We start from the raw sequence: 13474 nt of genomic DNA on the forward strand, positions 1-13474 counted from the left end.
TATATTCAAATAGTTAAAAAGCTGTCACAAGAACTATCCCTCTCACCACTGCCCCAGGCGTCTGGTCTACACCACAGTGTTACACTTATAGAACGTATTTCCAAACACAGTCTACACACACACAAATACAAAGCACTCTTTTTTTTTTTTTTAATATAAATGGTTGTATACTACACATATTACCCTGTGCCTTGCGTTTCATTTTATTTTTTTAACTTGAATATACCTTGGAGTTGTTTCGTCAGTACATGATCAGCTTCTTGTTTACAGCGGTAATTCCAAAGACCATAAGGATGTTCTACAGCTTAAGTAGTCTCTTACAGATGGACATGCAGATTATTCCCAGTTTTTTGTTATTAAAACGATGCTGCATGAATGCTGTTGAACGCACGTGCTTCTTTCTCCAAACGTTCAAGTATAACCGTAAGATAAAGCCCTGAAGCTGAATTTCATCAAAAGATATGTACGATTTTGATAAACAATGGGAGACTGTCCCCCTGGACTGGCTGTGGCAAATAACACTACCATTCAAAAAGTATGAGTGCCTCTATTTCCCCCTACCCAGTCAACACAAAGCATTTTCAAGCTTTCTGGTTTTTGTCTTAGATCACCAGTTCTCAACTGGGGCAGTTTTACCCCCATAGGGGATATTTAAGGAGTCCTGGTGGCACAATGGTTAAGCACTTGGCTACCAACCAAAAGCTTGGCAGTTTAAACCCACCCAGCTGCCCCATGGGACAAAGTCCTGGCAATGTGCTTCCATAAAAATTGCAGCTAAGAAAACCCTATGGAGCAGTTCCACTCTGTCACATGGCATCACCATGAGTCGAAATCCACTTGATGGCACCTAACAACAACAGGGGACATGGGACAATATCTGAAGACATTTTTGGTTGTCCAACTGGGGAGCAAGGGAGTATTCATGAAACTTAGCGGTGGTGCAGTGGTTAAGGACTCAACTGCTAACCAAAAGGTTGATGGTTCAAATCCACCAGCCACTCTTTGGAAACCCTATAGGGCAGTTCTACTCTGTCCTATAGGGTTGCGATAAGTTGGAATCGACTTGATGGCAAGGGGTTAGTGGGTAGTGGCAGGGATGCCATTAAACATGCACAAGACAGCCCCTCACAACAAAGAATTATCCAGTACAAAATGTTAATAGTGGCCAGGTTGAGAAACCCAATCTTAGATTTAAAAAAGTGTCTCAGCTGGAGGAATCCCAGCGGTCATGGTCCCCAGACCTTCTGTTGGCCCAGGACAGGAACCATTCCCGAAGACAACTCATCAGACATGGAAGGGACTGGACAATGGGCAGGAGAGAGATGCTGATGAAGAGTGAGCTACTTGTATCAGGTGGACACTTGAGACTGTGTTGGCATCTCCTGTCTGGGGGGAGATGGGAGGGTAGAGTGGGTTAGAAACTGGCAAAATTGTCACGAAAGGATAAACTGGAAGGGCTGACTCATTAGGGGGAGAGTAAGTGGGAGTATGGAGTAAGGTGTATGTAAGCTTATATGTGACTGACTGACTTGATTTGTAAACGTTCCCTTAAAGCTCAATAAAAATTATTAAAAAAAAAAAAAAGTGTCTCAGATTAGTCGGCTTGCAAATACCAATTTCTTTACAAAAGAAATGAAATCATCCACACCATCAAATGGAATAAAAACTCAATTTTAATATAATAACCTTTTGGTTAACAGGCAAGCTCTTAACCACTACACCACCAGGGCTCCCAAAAACCAAACCCGTTGCTGTCAATTCTGACTCATCAAGACCCTATAGGACAGAGTAGAACTGCCCCATGGGATTTCCAAGGAGCAGCTGGTGGATTCGAACTGCCGACTTTTTGTTTAGGAGCCAAGCCCTTAACCACTGTGCAACCAGGGCTGCCTGATATAACGCAGGTAATATACATTCACTTAAAGGTAATATAAAATATACTTGTTGATTATTCTGACAATTTCTGGATCTTATGAAAGATTTAACCTAAATTTAACAATCGATCATGCCAAGTACAGATATCAAATACAAATGAGTAAAAATTAAACAGCATAAAATTCCTTTTCTACAGTATTTGGTGATACTTCCAGTATCAGTTAATTAGGTATACGTAATTTTTTTACTGAACAGGACTCCCTCGGTCGCAGAGAATTAAATAGAAATGCCTCCATCAAGTATTCAAGATGCCAGAAAAATGGCTCAAAACTTGCCTCTTGAAGCTATTCCCTAGAAGACTCCTTATGGTCTAATACAGGACTGGCAAACTGAAATAGCTATGGGAGCCCGGGAGGTAACAAATGAGCCAAAAGATGTCAAAGGTAAGAAAAACAGCAAAGGTGACAGGTGACAAATAAATGGATACAAGAGAGGCCACACACAAAGATGAACACTGTGGAAGGGCGACAAACACACACACGGGGTGAAGGAGGAATCTGGACTCACTCCTCAGCGTCTGCCCACCGCTGAACTACAGGAACAGTTTTGCCCAGAGTTCTCCAACTGTGCAGATTTTTCACAAGAAATTCAAAACCTGAATTTTTACATGAAATCTCCCAATTTTTTAAATATAATTCAAATCGTTATCAAAACACTTTATATTTAGGCCACTTTTCAACTCTGAATTCAACACACCACATTTTCTTACAGAGTTGAATAAGCTGTTGTCTCCTGAACTTGCATTTGGAAAGAAAGTTGAATGAAAATTGTTTACTCTAGGATCTCATTCAGGGAGCCCTCATCCATTCTCAGAGAAATACACAGGAACTCAATGGCAACTAACAGGAAGAACAAGGCCTATCCAGGCTAGAATAGATCTACGTCTCCCAGTTAACACCCCAGATCAAAACCTCACGGAGGAATGGCAACCACCAGTTAAATTATTTCCCATTTCTACCAGGCACATGAGGCAACCAACTCATCCCAGTTTGCCCAAGACTATTTCAGATGGAAGAAATACACAGAGTCACCATACCAAAAAGAACTGGTCCACATTCAACCATTTCAGGAAGTAATATATGATCAGGAACCAATGGTACTGAAGGAAGAAGTCCAAGCTGCACTGACGGCATTGGCAAAAAAAACAAGGCTCTGGGAACTGACGAAATACCAGTTGAGACGTTTCAACAAACGGATGCAGCACCAGAGGTGCCAAGAAATATGGAAGACAGCTAGCTACCTGGCCAACTGATTGGAAGAGATCCATATTTATGCCTATTCCCAAGAAAGGCGATCCAACCAAATGCAGAAATTATCAAACAATATCATTAATATCACATGTAAGCAAAATTTTGCGGAATATCATTCAAAAGCAGCTGCAGCAGTGTATCAACGGGGAACTGCCAGAAATTCAAGCCGGATTTAGAATAAGATGTGGAACTAGGGCTTTCATCGCTCATGTCAGATGGATCCTGGCTGAAAGCAGAAAATACCAGAAAGATGTTTACCTGTGTTTTACTGACTATCTTAAGGCATTCAACTGTGTGGATCATAACAAATTACGGATAACATTGTGGATAATGGGAATTCCGGAACACTTAATTGTGCTCATGAGAAATCTGCACATGGATCAAGAGGCAGTCATTCGAACAGAACAAAGGGACAGATACTGCGTGGTTTAAAGTCAGGAAAGGTGTGCATCAGACTTATATCCTTTTACCATACCTACTTAATCTGTATGCTGAGCAAATAATCCGAGAAGCTGGACTATATGAAGAAGAACGGGGCATCAGGATCGGAGGAAGACTCATTAACAACCTGCGATATGCAGATGACACAACCTTGCTTGTTGAAAGTGAGGAGGACTTAAAGCACTTAGTAACGAAGACCATAGTCTTCAGTATGGATTACGTCTCAACATGAAGAAAACACAAATTCTCACAAGTGGACCAATTACCAACATCATGATAAACAGAGAAAAGACTGAGGTTGTCAAGGATTTCATTTGACTTGGATTCACAATCAACACCCATGGAAGCAGCAGTCAAGAAATCAAAAAACGCATTGCATTGGGCAAATCGGCTGCAAGAGATCTCTTTAAAGTGTTAAAAAAGCAAAGATGCCACCTTGAGGACTAAGATGCGCCTTATCCAAGCCTCTCACCGTTTTCAATCACCTTATATGCACGTGAAAGCTGGACAATGAATAAGGAAGACCAAAGAAGAACTGACACCTTTGAATTGTGGTATTGGCAAAGAATATTGAATATACCATGGACTGCCAAAAGAATGAACAAATCTGTCTTGGAAGAAGTACAACCAGAATGCTCCTTGGAAGCAAGGATGGCGAGACTGTGTCCCACATACTTTGGACACGTTATCAGAGGGATCAGTCCCTGGAGAAGGACATCAGGCTCGGTAAAGTAGAGGGTTAGTGAAAAAGGAAGACCCTCAAGTAGATGGATTGACACAGTGGCTGCAACAATGCGCTCAAGGATAGCAACAATTTTGAGGATGGCATAGGACTGGGCAGTGTTTCGTTCTGTTGTGCACAGGGTCACTATGAGTCGGAACCAACTCAACGGCACCTAACAACAATTCCAGTTTTGAGCCTGAAAGTCCTGATCCCAGAAAGCCTCTCAGTCCCAGGCAAACCAGAACAATTGGTCACCCTCTCATCCCAGCACATCTGGTTGAATTCCACGTGAGTCACACTATGCAGATGATTGAAACTTTTTTTTTGCTCAAGGAGAGAGCACTGAAGCAGAGTCACTAGCACACGAGCAGATATAAATTTCTTCCAGATATACTCACAAATGCAATTATGAACATCTTCGGCAACTTCCAGAAAATACAGCAATGAGTTTTAAAAACAGTATTTTTCATATCAACCCTCTATTTAGCTGGCAAAATGAAAAGTCCAAGTCAGCAAAAACAATTCTGGGAAGAGAAAATATTGGTCTAATTTTGGAGCTGCTCTTAAACCAGAGTTCCAATGGATGTGCCAGCAGAATTACTTGGCCAACGCGGAGTTTTTAAAGTCTTTCAATTTGAATGCTTATGTCTGGATGAACTAGCGCTCCTGGAACCACATGCCCTTTCACTCCTTATCTGTCTGGTCCTGGGTGGTGTTTTACACTGAAGTATCCAAAATCCTCACAACTGGACCAATAAGCAACATGATAAACAGAGAAAAGACTGACGTTGTCAAGGATTTCATTTTACTTTGATCCACAAACAACACCCATGGAAACACCAGTCAAGAAATCAAACAACACATTGCCTTGGGCAAATCTGCTGCAAAAGACCTGTTTTAAAAAGCAAAGATGTCATTTTGAGGACTAAGGTGCACCTGACCCAAGTCATGGTACTTCCAAACACCTCATATGCATGTGAAAAGTGGACAACGAATAAGGAAGACCGAAGAACTGATGCATTCTTCAGTGAAGAATATGGAATACACCACGGACGGCAAGAAGAATGAGCAAATCTGTCTTGGAAGTACAGCCAGAACGCTCCTTAGAAGCAAGGATGGCGAGACTTCGTCTCATGTACTTTGGACAGCAGGGACCATCCTCTGGAGAAGGAGATCGTGCTTGGTAAGAGGGTCAGTGAAAAAAAGGAAGGCCCTCTTTTGACACGGTGGCTGCAAAAATGGGCTCAAATGTAGCAAGGATTGTGACGATGATGCAGGACCCGGCAGCTTTTTGTAAGGTCAAGGTCACTACGAGTCAAAGGCACACAACAACCCTCAGCAATGTTCTTAGCCTTTTCCTTTAGGCATTCAACAAGAACAATGGCTCGCAACTGCAGAGATTTCTTAAAGAGTGGGTGGGGTGAAGAGGTAAATGCAGTCTGAAAAAAGACCCCCAGCTGATTCCTTGCAGCACCCCTGTGGTCATCAGGGCAGCGTTTTGTTCTGTTGTACACAGGGTCACTACCGAGTTGGAACTGACTCGAGAGCACCTAGCAAGAACAAGCTTAGGCATATCCATTAAAAGAGATTTAACAACCTGAGAACTGTCAACCTCAAAAGATGTCAGGCATAAATAGGACACTCTTTAGGAAGGTAACTTATGCATTGCTTTCCTCAAATATTCGTTATAGCTGTGAAGCCTCATGTCACGAAGCTACGGAAGAGGCAGAGCCAGGACTGGAACCCAGGTGCATTCGCTCTCAGTGCTCTAGGTTTGGTTACGGCATGGATCTCCTGGGTTTCCTGTGGGGCCAGGTGGTCATGGCATTTTCCATTTCCCCATGGACTGTACGAATTATAATCCTTTCTATTTACACAGCAAGCGCAGCAAAGTGAGAGAGTGGTTTTTTAAGCCTGGCTTCCCCACCCTCAGCCCACTGATGGCTCAGTCCCGGTTACCAGGCACTTGTTTGGGTTTGAGCTAGAACACTGGCAGGGCTCCAGGAAGGCAGCTGTAGCCCACAAGCTACTGGTCAGGGGAGGAGCTGAGGTGCCCTTTGGGGCCACAGAGGGCCTGCTAAGGGCCATGAGAATGTCTTTCCAGCTAGTTCCGTGGCAGCTGTACAGTGCTCCAATGGTGCAGTCTGAATTATGGATGCAAGGCTCAAGTCTGTTTGAGGTTCCCTTGGAAATTTTGGTTTGTGCTGCTTTGACTGTTTTCACAATAAGAAGCTGATGTACTTTAAGGGGAAAAGACCAAGCCAAGATGACTGAAGACCTGGATAAACAACCAGAATGCACCACTTCCTTCAGTCAAAGGTGGATGAGCTCCCATGAGAAAACAGCTCAAGAAAGCTAGCTGGCAGTCGTGTAGACCAACAGAAGGCTCAACAATCTAAGTACGGAAAGGGGGTCACAACAGGCAAAAACTGGCAGAATTAGAGTTTGAAATGCAGATTTTTCCAAATGGCCCCTTTGCGCCTGCTACTTCACATGCAGCCCAGGGCACTGGCCCAAAAGAACATCATTAGGTGCCAGGGGAGCGAGAGGGGCGAGCTGTGAGGATGCAGGGATTCTGGTCAAGTGCAGGTCGATTCAGATTTACAGCAGCCAGCCCCTGAGCATCTACGACCAAGCACAGCAGGAGATCTGGTCTGTTTTCTTCCTTTAAATGAGTTCTGACCGATGTCTTCTCAGGCTAACTCCTGTTGCTTGCTTTACTGATGCTGCATTTGCCCTGACTGACGTTTTATAGAAGTACGATCCCTGAGAGAGTGTTTCTACAATATCGTTTTAATATCATTCTTACGTATATTTCCACTTCATTGGAATTCTAGAATTAGATCGTATCGGTATTGAGTTTTATCAGTTTACTATTACTTAAACCATATTTTAAGTTTGACATGACCAGGTAGAGACATTTAAAACATTAAAGACCACTTCTATACGCTAGGAGGAAATCTCGAGCCCTGGTGGTGCAGTGGTTAAGAGCTCCGCTGCTAACCAAAAGGTCAGCAGTTCGCATCCACCAGCTGCTCCCTGGAAACCCTACGGGGCAATTCTACTCTGTCCTATAGAGTAACCATGAGCTGGAATTGAGGACAGAGCAACGGGTTTGGCTTTTTAAAGTATCTTCCTTAACACATGCTGATTGCTTTAAAACACAACAAAAAAGCAAAAAATTAAATCAATCATGACCACACCCCCAGCTGAACATTTGGCAGCAGGTTATCTTTTCTCCTGTTTTTTTTAATGTTGTCAGGTTGTTCGTGATATTCTCTGCAGTTTAAACATTTCTAAACTTTATGTAGTCAAAATAAAGCATGTCTGCATGACAAAAACAAGAAAACACACATTAGCAGATTAAAGTCGCCGAGATGTGCTGCTGCGTAAAAGCAACTGCGCTTTGTCGAATCCTGTGTCCTCCACGCTTGAATTTCCTTCGCAAACTGTTTTAAACTGATCACCTGTCTTACGTCACTGCTACGCGTGGAACAGTCCTGGAGACATGCTGTCCTAGCGAGCGCACCCACGTGGGTTCACATCAACTTTCAGAACCATAAAGACATGCCTGCAAAGGTTAAAATACGTGATTTGGAGGAAAAGAATGGTCCAAAAGGTTATTTCTCTTAGTTACAACCCATATTCATGTTTCTCCTTATCAAGAATTCTCCTCACCGACAACATTAATGAGATATACGGTACAAAGGACTCAAAGTTATGTTATACTGAATGGTAAACTTTATCACAAATTAATGTTACTTAATGTGTCATTAAAATTGTTTTTATCTTTTAAAAAAGGCTTCTACAAGTTTAGAAAATTAAAAACGAAAACAAAACACAAGAGCAGGGAGAGAACTCTGGGGCAGAGATGAGTTGAACCGAAGGCTGCAGGAGAAGTCGTATGGTCAGCCTCTCGCAGAAGAGAGCGGAGGGATTTAGGTGTTGGCGCCCTGACTTTACACAGCCGTTCCCCTCTGTTCACTTAGACTGTGGGTAAGCAATTATATCATAAATGATATGACAAACATTTCTGAGTGTGTATCTGTCCACATAGCTGTTTCCTCAGGATCAATTCCTAGATGTGAAACTCCCCATTACAGGGTTCTGGGCAGCTTTCTACTGAAGAACAATATACAAAGAACGAAGTGCAGGTATCATGTCTAGCCCAGTGAGTTCTCAGGCTGTACCCACTCTTGAAACCCGCATCCCAGAAGACACCCCTCGTCCTGTGCCCCCTCCCCAGCAAAGGTGCCACTATACTGACTTTTACCAGCATACTATGATAACATTTGTTTTCTTCCTTTTTTGTACTTTCTACAAATGACATCCAACAATGCTTGTTTATGCCTGGCTCCTTTTTCACTCAACATAATTTCTGTGATATTCATCCCTATTTTTTTTTTTTGTGGTGTTCATTCTCATTGCCGTAGTGTATTCAACTGCATGAATAAACCACAATTTACTTATCCATTCTACTGCTGAATGGCATTCATTCGGGTAGTTTCCAATTTAGGGCTATTATGCATAGGGTTGCTATGAATATTCTTGTGCATGTCTTTTGGGCACACACACACACACACACACACACACACACACACAGAGTGAAACCTGTGAGAGCCGAAGTCTACGGGGGCTGCCTTGTTTTTCCAGGTCTCACAGGTTTTCCACCTTTGACAGGGAGAGGTCGTATCACTTTTCCATCCTTTGTTTTAGCAGAAGATATTTGAGTTTTCCTTCTCTGACAGGTTTCTGCCTTACACAGAATCTTGCTTTCACTGGGGGTGGGTGGGTGGGTGGGTGGGTGGGTGTGGGTGTGTGTGTGTGTGTGTGTGTGTGTGTACAGCCCTGGTGGTGCGGTGGTTAAGGGCTCGGCTGCTAACCAGAAGGTTGGCAGTTTGAAACCACCAGCCACTCCTTGGAAACCCTATGGGGCAGTTCTATTCTGTCATATAGGGTTGCTATGAGTCCGAGTCCACTCAACAGCAACAGGTTTTCTGGTTTTATGTACATATACATATTTACGTATGTACGCAGTACTTATGTGTACACATGCACTTCTGTCGGGTGTATACCTCTGGTTATTTCACTTCTAAATAGAACCGCGGGGTCATAAATCCAGCTTTACTAGATGCTGCCGAACAGCTGACCGACCAAAGCATCTGTACCAGCCTGTGCTCCCACCAGCTGCGTTTGGGGGTCCCAGGTGCTCCACACCCTTGCTAACCCTTGGTATCTTCTATAGGTTTTACATTTTAGCCATCGTGGTGGTGAAGTGGTATCGGTCTGTGGTTTTAATTTGCATTTACCTGGTGACTAAGCTGAAGACCTTTTTGTATTTATTAAACGTTTCGCCATCTTCTGCAAACTCTTCTGCTGGTATTTTCTTTGTAAAGATTGGTAGGAATTCTTCACATAGTTACAAAGATTTTCAAAGATGAAGACGTACTACCAAATTGCTTTCCAGAAAATCAGTAACCTTTCCAACAGTATAGTAGGATATCATCTTACCATACCCTTGCCAACTCGGTAATTTTTATAAGCTATACCTGTTTTCAATTCAAATCCAGAGCTCTCTGTATAATAACAATAGTTCTCAGGATTTGGATTTCATAGAACTACAGCATTTCAGAAACAAAACGAAAATCAGACACCAAATCAGGACTGCTAACATCGTCATTTGCCAGGTAAGGAAGTTTCTAAAAATCACCATATACTACAACCATCGTTCCACGAAATGAAGAGCTTAACACCATAAAACTAGTAAATACATGCCAATGTCCCCCCAGGTCCAAGTTCACATTCAGACTCAGAAGATCCATGGGCCACTGGCAGCATCCCTCCACTCAAAAGGACAGAGGACAAGAATCAGAGCTTGCCAGCTGGGCAGCATGACACATTCCTCCTGGCAGGAGTCCACACAGCCCTCGTCTCCTGGACAGTTCAGGTGCAAGGAACAAAATTCACACCAGTGGTGCAGGAGGCCACCTTGGCTTAAAAGCCTCATGCCCCACAGGAGCCAGTATCTCTAGGCATGGCTTCCAGGGTCCCCATAAGGAATGTGCCAGCCATTAGAGACACTGCACTCAGGGAACACGAAGCATAGGATGGGGTTCCCACCAGCGTTTCACAGTCCCTTTATAGTTCCGACAAGTAATTTAGTAATTTAACCTCCTGAGGGCGTTGTTGCAGTAAGTCAAGTTACCTAGAAACATGGTGAACATTCTTAATGTATCGGGTTCCCAGGAGAACAGAGGAGCAGAGGAAAAGGTTTTGTTAACCCCTTTACTCATAATGGAGCCCTGGCAGCACACTGGTTAAGAATTTTAGCTGCCAACCAAAAGGTCAGCAGTTTGAATCCACCAGCCGCTCTGTGGAAACCCTATGGGGCAGTTCTAGCCTCTCCTACAGGGTCACTACAAGTTGGAATCGAACCGACTCGACGCAACGGGATTTTTTTTTTTAACCCACAATGCATAATATTAAAATGAAGAAAAATTCCTCCCAAGAAAGTGTGTTGAGATGCTTGCGCCAACGTACATTATGAAATCCTTATGAAATCCTTAGTTACGTGTTCCCTTCAATGGTTAAAATCACAACGCAAGCAGATACTAGGCTTTGGGAATCATGGTACACATGTGTTTTTGAGTCCTTCACTTTTTCAGTTGTTTTGACCAATTTCTAATCACAAATTACCCACCTACCCAACTTTTTGTAACTGTTATTATCCTATCCTAATAAACATTAGGCCAATCAATCTTTTATAGAAAACATGTCTTTAACATAAATCCCTACTATCAGAAATAGAGCCCTGGGAATGACTCACATTTACCTCTTTGAAAAGTTAAATTCACCTTTAACCACAGTGGAGACCCTTGTGGCATAGTAGTGGTTAAGTGCTATGGCTGCTAACCAAAAGGTCAGCAGTTCGAATCCACCAGACGCTCCTTGGAAACGCTATGGGGCAGTTCTACTCTGTCCTATAGGGTCACTATGAGTTGGAATCAACTCGATAGCAATGGGTTTCGGATTTTGTTTTGTTTTAACCACACTATCTTCAGTATGATTAAGGTGAGGTGACTGTCTATGTTACTCTATTCTTACAAACGTCCCTGGTTAACACCTACATTTTAATCTTTGAGGGCCACAAAAGGAGCACTGTATGTTTAAAAACAAGACAAAACTATGCTTCAATATAAAAAAGGCTCTTTGATATTTATATTAAATTTCCTCCTCAATGAACAGATTTAATACTTAGCATCCATTATTCCTTTCACATTCAAATTAAACATAAAAATTAAACTATTAAGATTAACAGATGCTTAGAAAAATCAGTAATCTAAATTATACAAACAGGTAAGTTTAAAACTTTTTACAGCATTTTAAATGTTTAAGCTATTCTAAACTGCGTAATACAAGAGAGCCATGTGCAATAGCCTTGAATAACAGGAATCACCTTTAAGCTGGAAAGCAATTGAAACCATCATCAAGTATGAAGACACCTGGCTGGTCTTCTGTTGTCCCCATAAACCAAAAAACCCAAACCAGTTGTCCTGGAGTCGATTATGACTCACGGCAACCCCGTGTGTGCAGAGGAGAACTGCACTCCATAGTTTCCAAGGCTGTACTCTTTCGGAAGTAGATCACCAGGCCTTTCTTCCGAGGTACCATGGGGTGGATCTGAAACACCAGCCTTTTGGTTAGCAGTCAAGCACTTAACCATCTGCACCACACAGGGGTTCCAAGTGATCCCCATGCTTCTAGTCCTATCCCCTTCAGTCCACCCTCCACAGGACAGCCAAAATGATCCAACACACCACTCACTCTTGTTTAAAATTCTTCAGACCTCTCACTGCCTGGTGCACAAAATTCCAACATCACAGCACAACATAAGAAGTCATCATTTGGCTCCACCTACCTGGTCCAATCTCCTCACCCATCACTTCCCACTCCAGCAATACCAATTACCTAGTTTCAGCCCCTCTCCCTGGCAAACTCCTAGTCCTTCCACACCCAAGAGGAGTTTAGCCTCCTCTCATGCCTCCAGTCTGTGGCAATCCTGACTCTGTGCCTCAACAGCTTGTTAGGAACACACCTGCATTCACACTTCACCTTGAATTTTAAGTATTTCTGCTTTTGGTCTTCACCAGAACGATCTCTGTGAAGACAGGGAAATTGCCTTTTCATCTTTGTACCTCCAGCGTCCATGGCTCTGCCTGACACAGCAGCGCTCGGTAAGTTTCCATCTAATGAATGAAACATCTTTTCTCAGTAACATCTCATTTGCAAGGGACCACTTCGCTCTACAGCCTCTCAAGAGCGGTCCATTACAAGTCCCTGAGCTGGACCACCGGCACACGTGGAGTGCCTGTGGGCCATATTATGTAGGTGCCACAGTCTCCCAAGCCCCCGTCCCCGATTCTAAATCTCACTCCTGGAACGGTCTCTGCGGCGGTGTTTGGAACTGATGACATCTACAGGACAAGGCGGGGCCGAAGCAGAAACCCAGCGAGCTGCCGGGAAAAAATAAATGAAACAAATGTATTCAAATGCCTCGCACAGCGCCCGGCCCCCAACCTCGATGTCAGTTGCTATTTCAGAGGTGAGGCTGCTGGGGAGGAAGAGGATGCAGGGCTGAGGCTGAGCGAGGAGCACGAGTCGCGCCCTCCTCGGTCCCGCAGAAAGCGGCGTTCCCCGCCAGGTAACGACGTCCCCGCCCCGCTCGCCGCCCTCGAGCCGGGGGAGGGGCACAGCAAGCTCCGCGCGGCCCCGGGGGCTCCCGGGCCCTCCCGACCCCGGCCGCGCCGCGGCCGCCCTCACCTGCCGGCCCCAGGTACTTGACCACCCCCTGGGTCTTGAACACCTCCCGGGCGGCCAGCAGCGCGTCCTCGCCGTGCGCCGTGTAGAAGTCGCCCCGGTCGAAGAGGCGCACCGTGGTGGTCGGCTTCTCCGGCATGCCCTGGAAGAAGCGCACGAAGCCGGCCTCGGCCACGCTCTCCAGCTGCAGAGTCTCCTTCGGCTGCACCGCCATTTCGGGACCTCGCCACCGCCTGACTGAGCAAACCGAGCGACCCCGCACCCACTCAGCTCTTTCCCGCTTCCCCTCCCTCGCCCTCCGAGCCGC

The 13474-nt window shown here is 44.3% G+C and overlaps 1 protein-coding gene across 1 annotated transcript in view; it reads right to left on the reverse strand.

Moving 5' to 3' along the window:
• Window positions 1-13453, reverse strand: part of MSH2 (mutS homolog 2) — an 88208-nt gene extending 74755 nt beyond the window's left edge. Inside the window, exon 1 of the mRNA XM_064277129.1 lies at window positions 13171-13453. Within this exon, the coding sequence (XP_064133199.1) occupies window positions 13171-13381 (211 nt within the window). The 5' untranslated portion in view covers window positions 13382-13453. The remainder of the gene's footprint in view (window positions 1-13170) is intronic.
• Between the last annotated feature and the right edge of the window lie 21 nt (window positions 13454-13474).

The sequence above is a fragment of the Loxodonta africana genome, chromosome 26 (assembly GCF_030014295.1).
Source record: "Loxodonta africana isolate mLoxAfr1 chromosome 26, mLoxAfr1.hap2, whole genome shotgun sequence".
Taxonomy (NCBI): domain Eukaryota; kingdom Metazoa; phylum Chordata; class Mammalia; order Proboscidea; family Elephantidae; genus Loxodonta; species Loxodonta africana.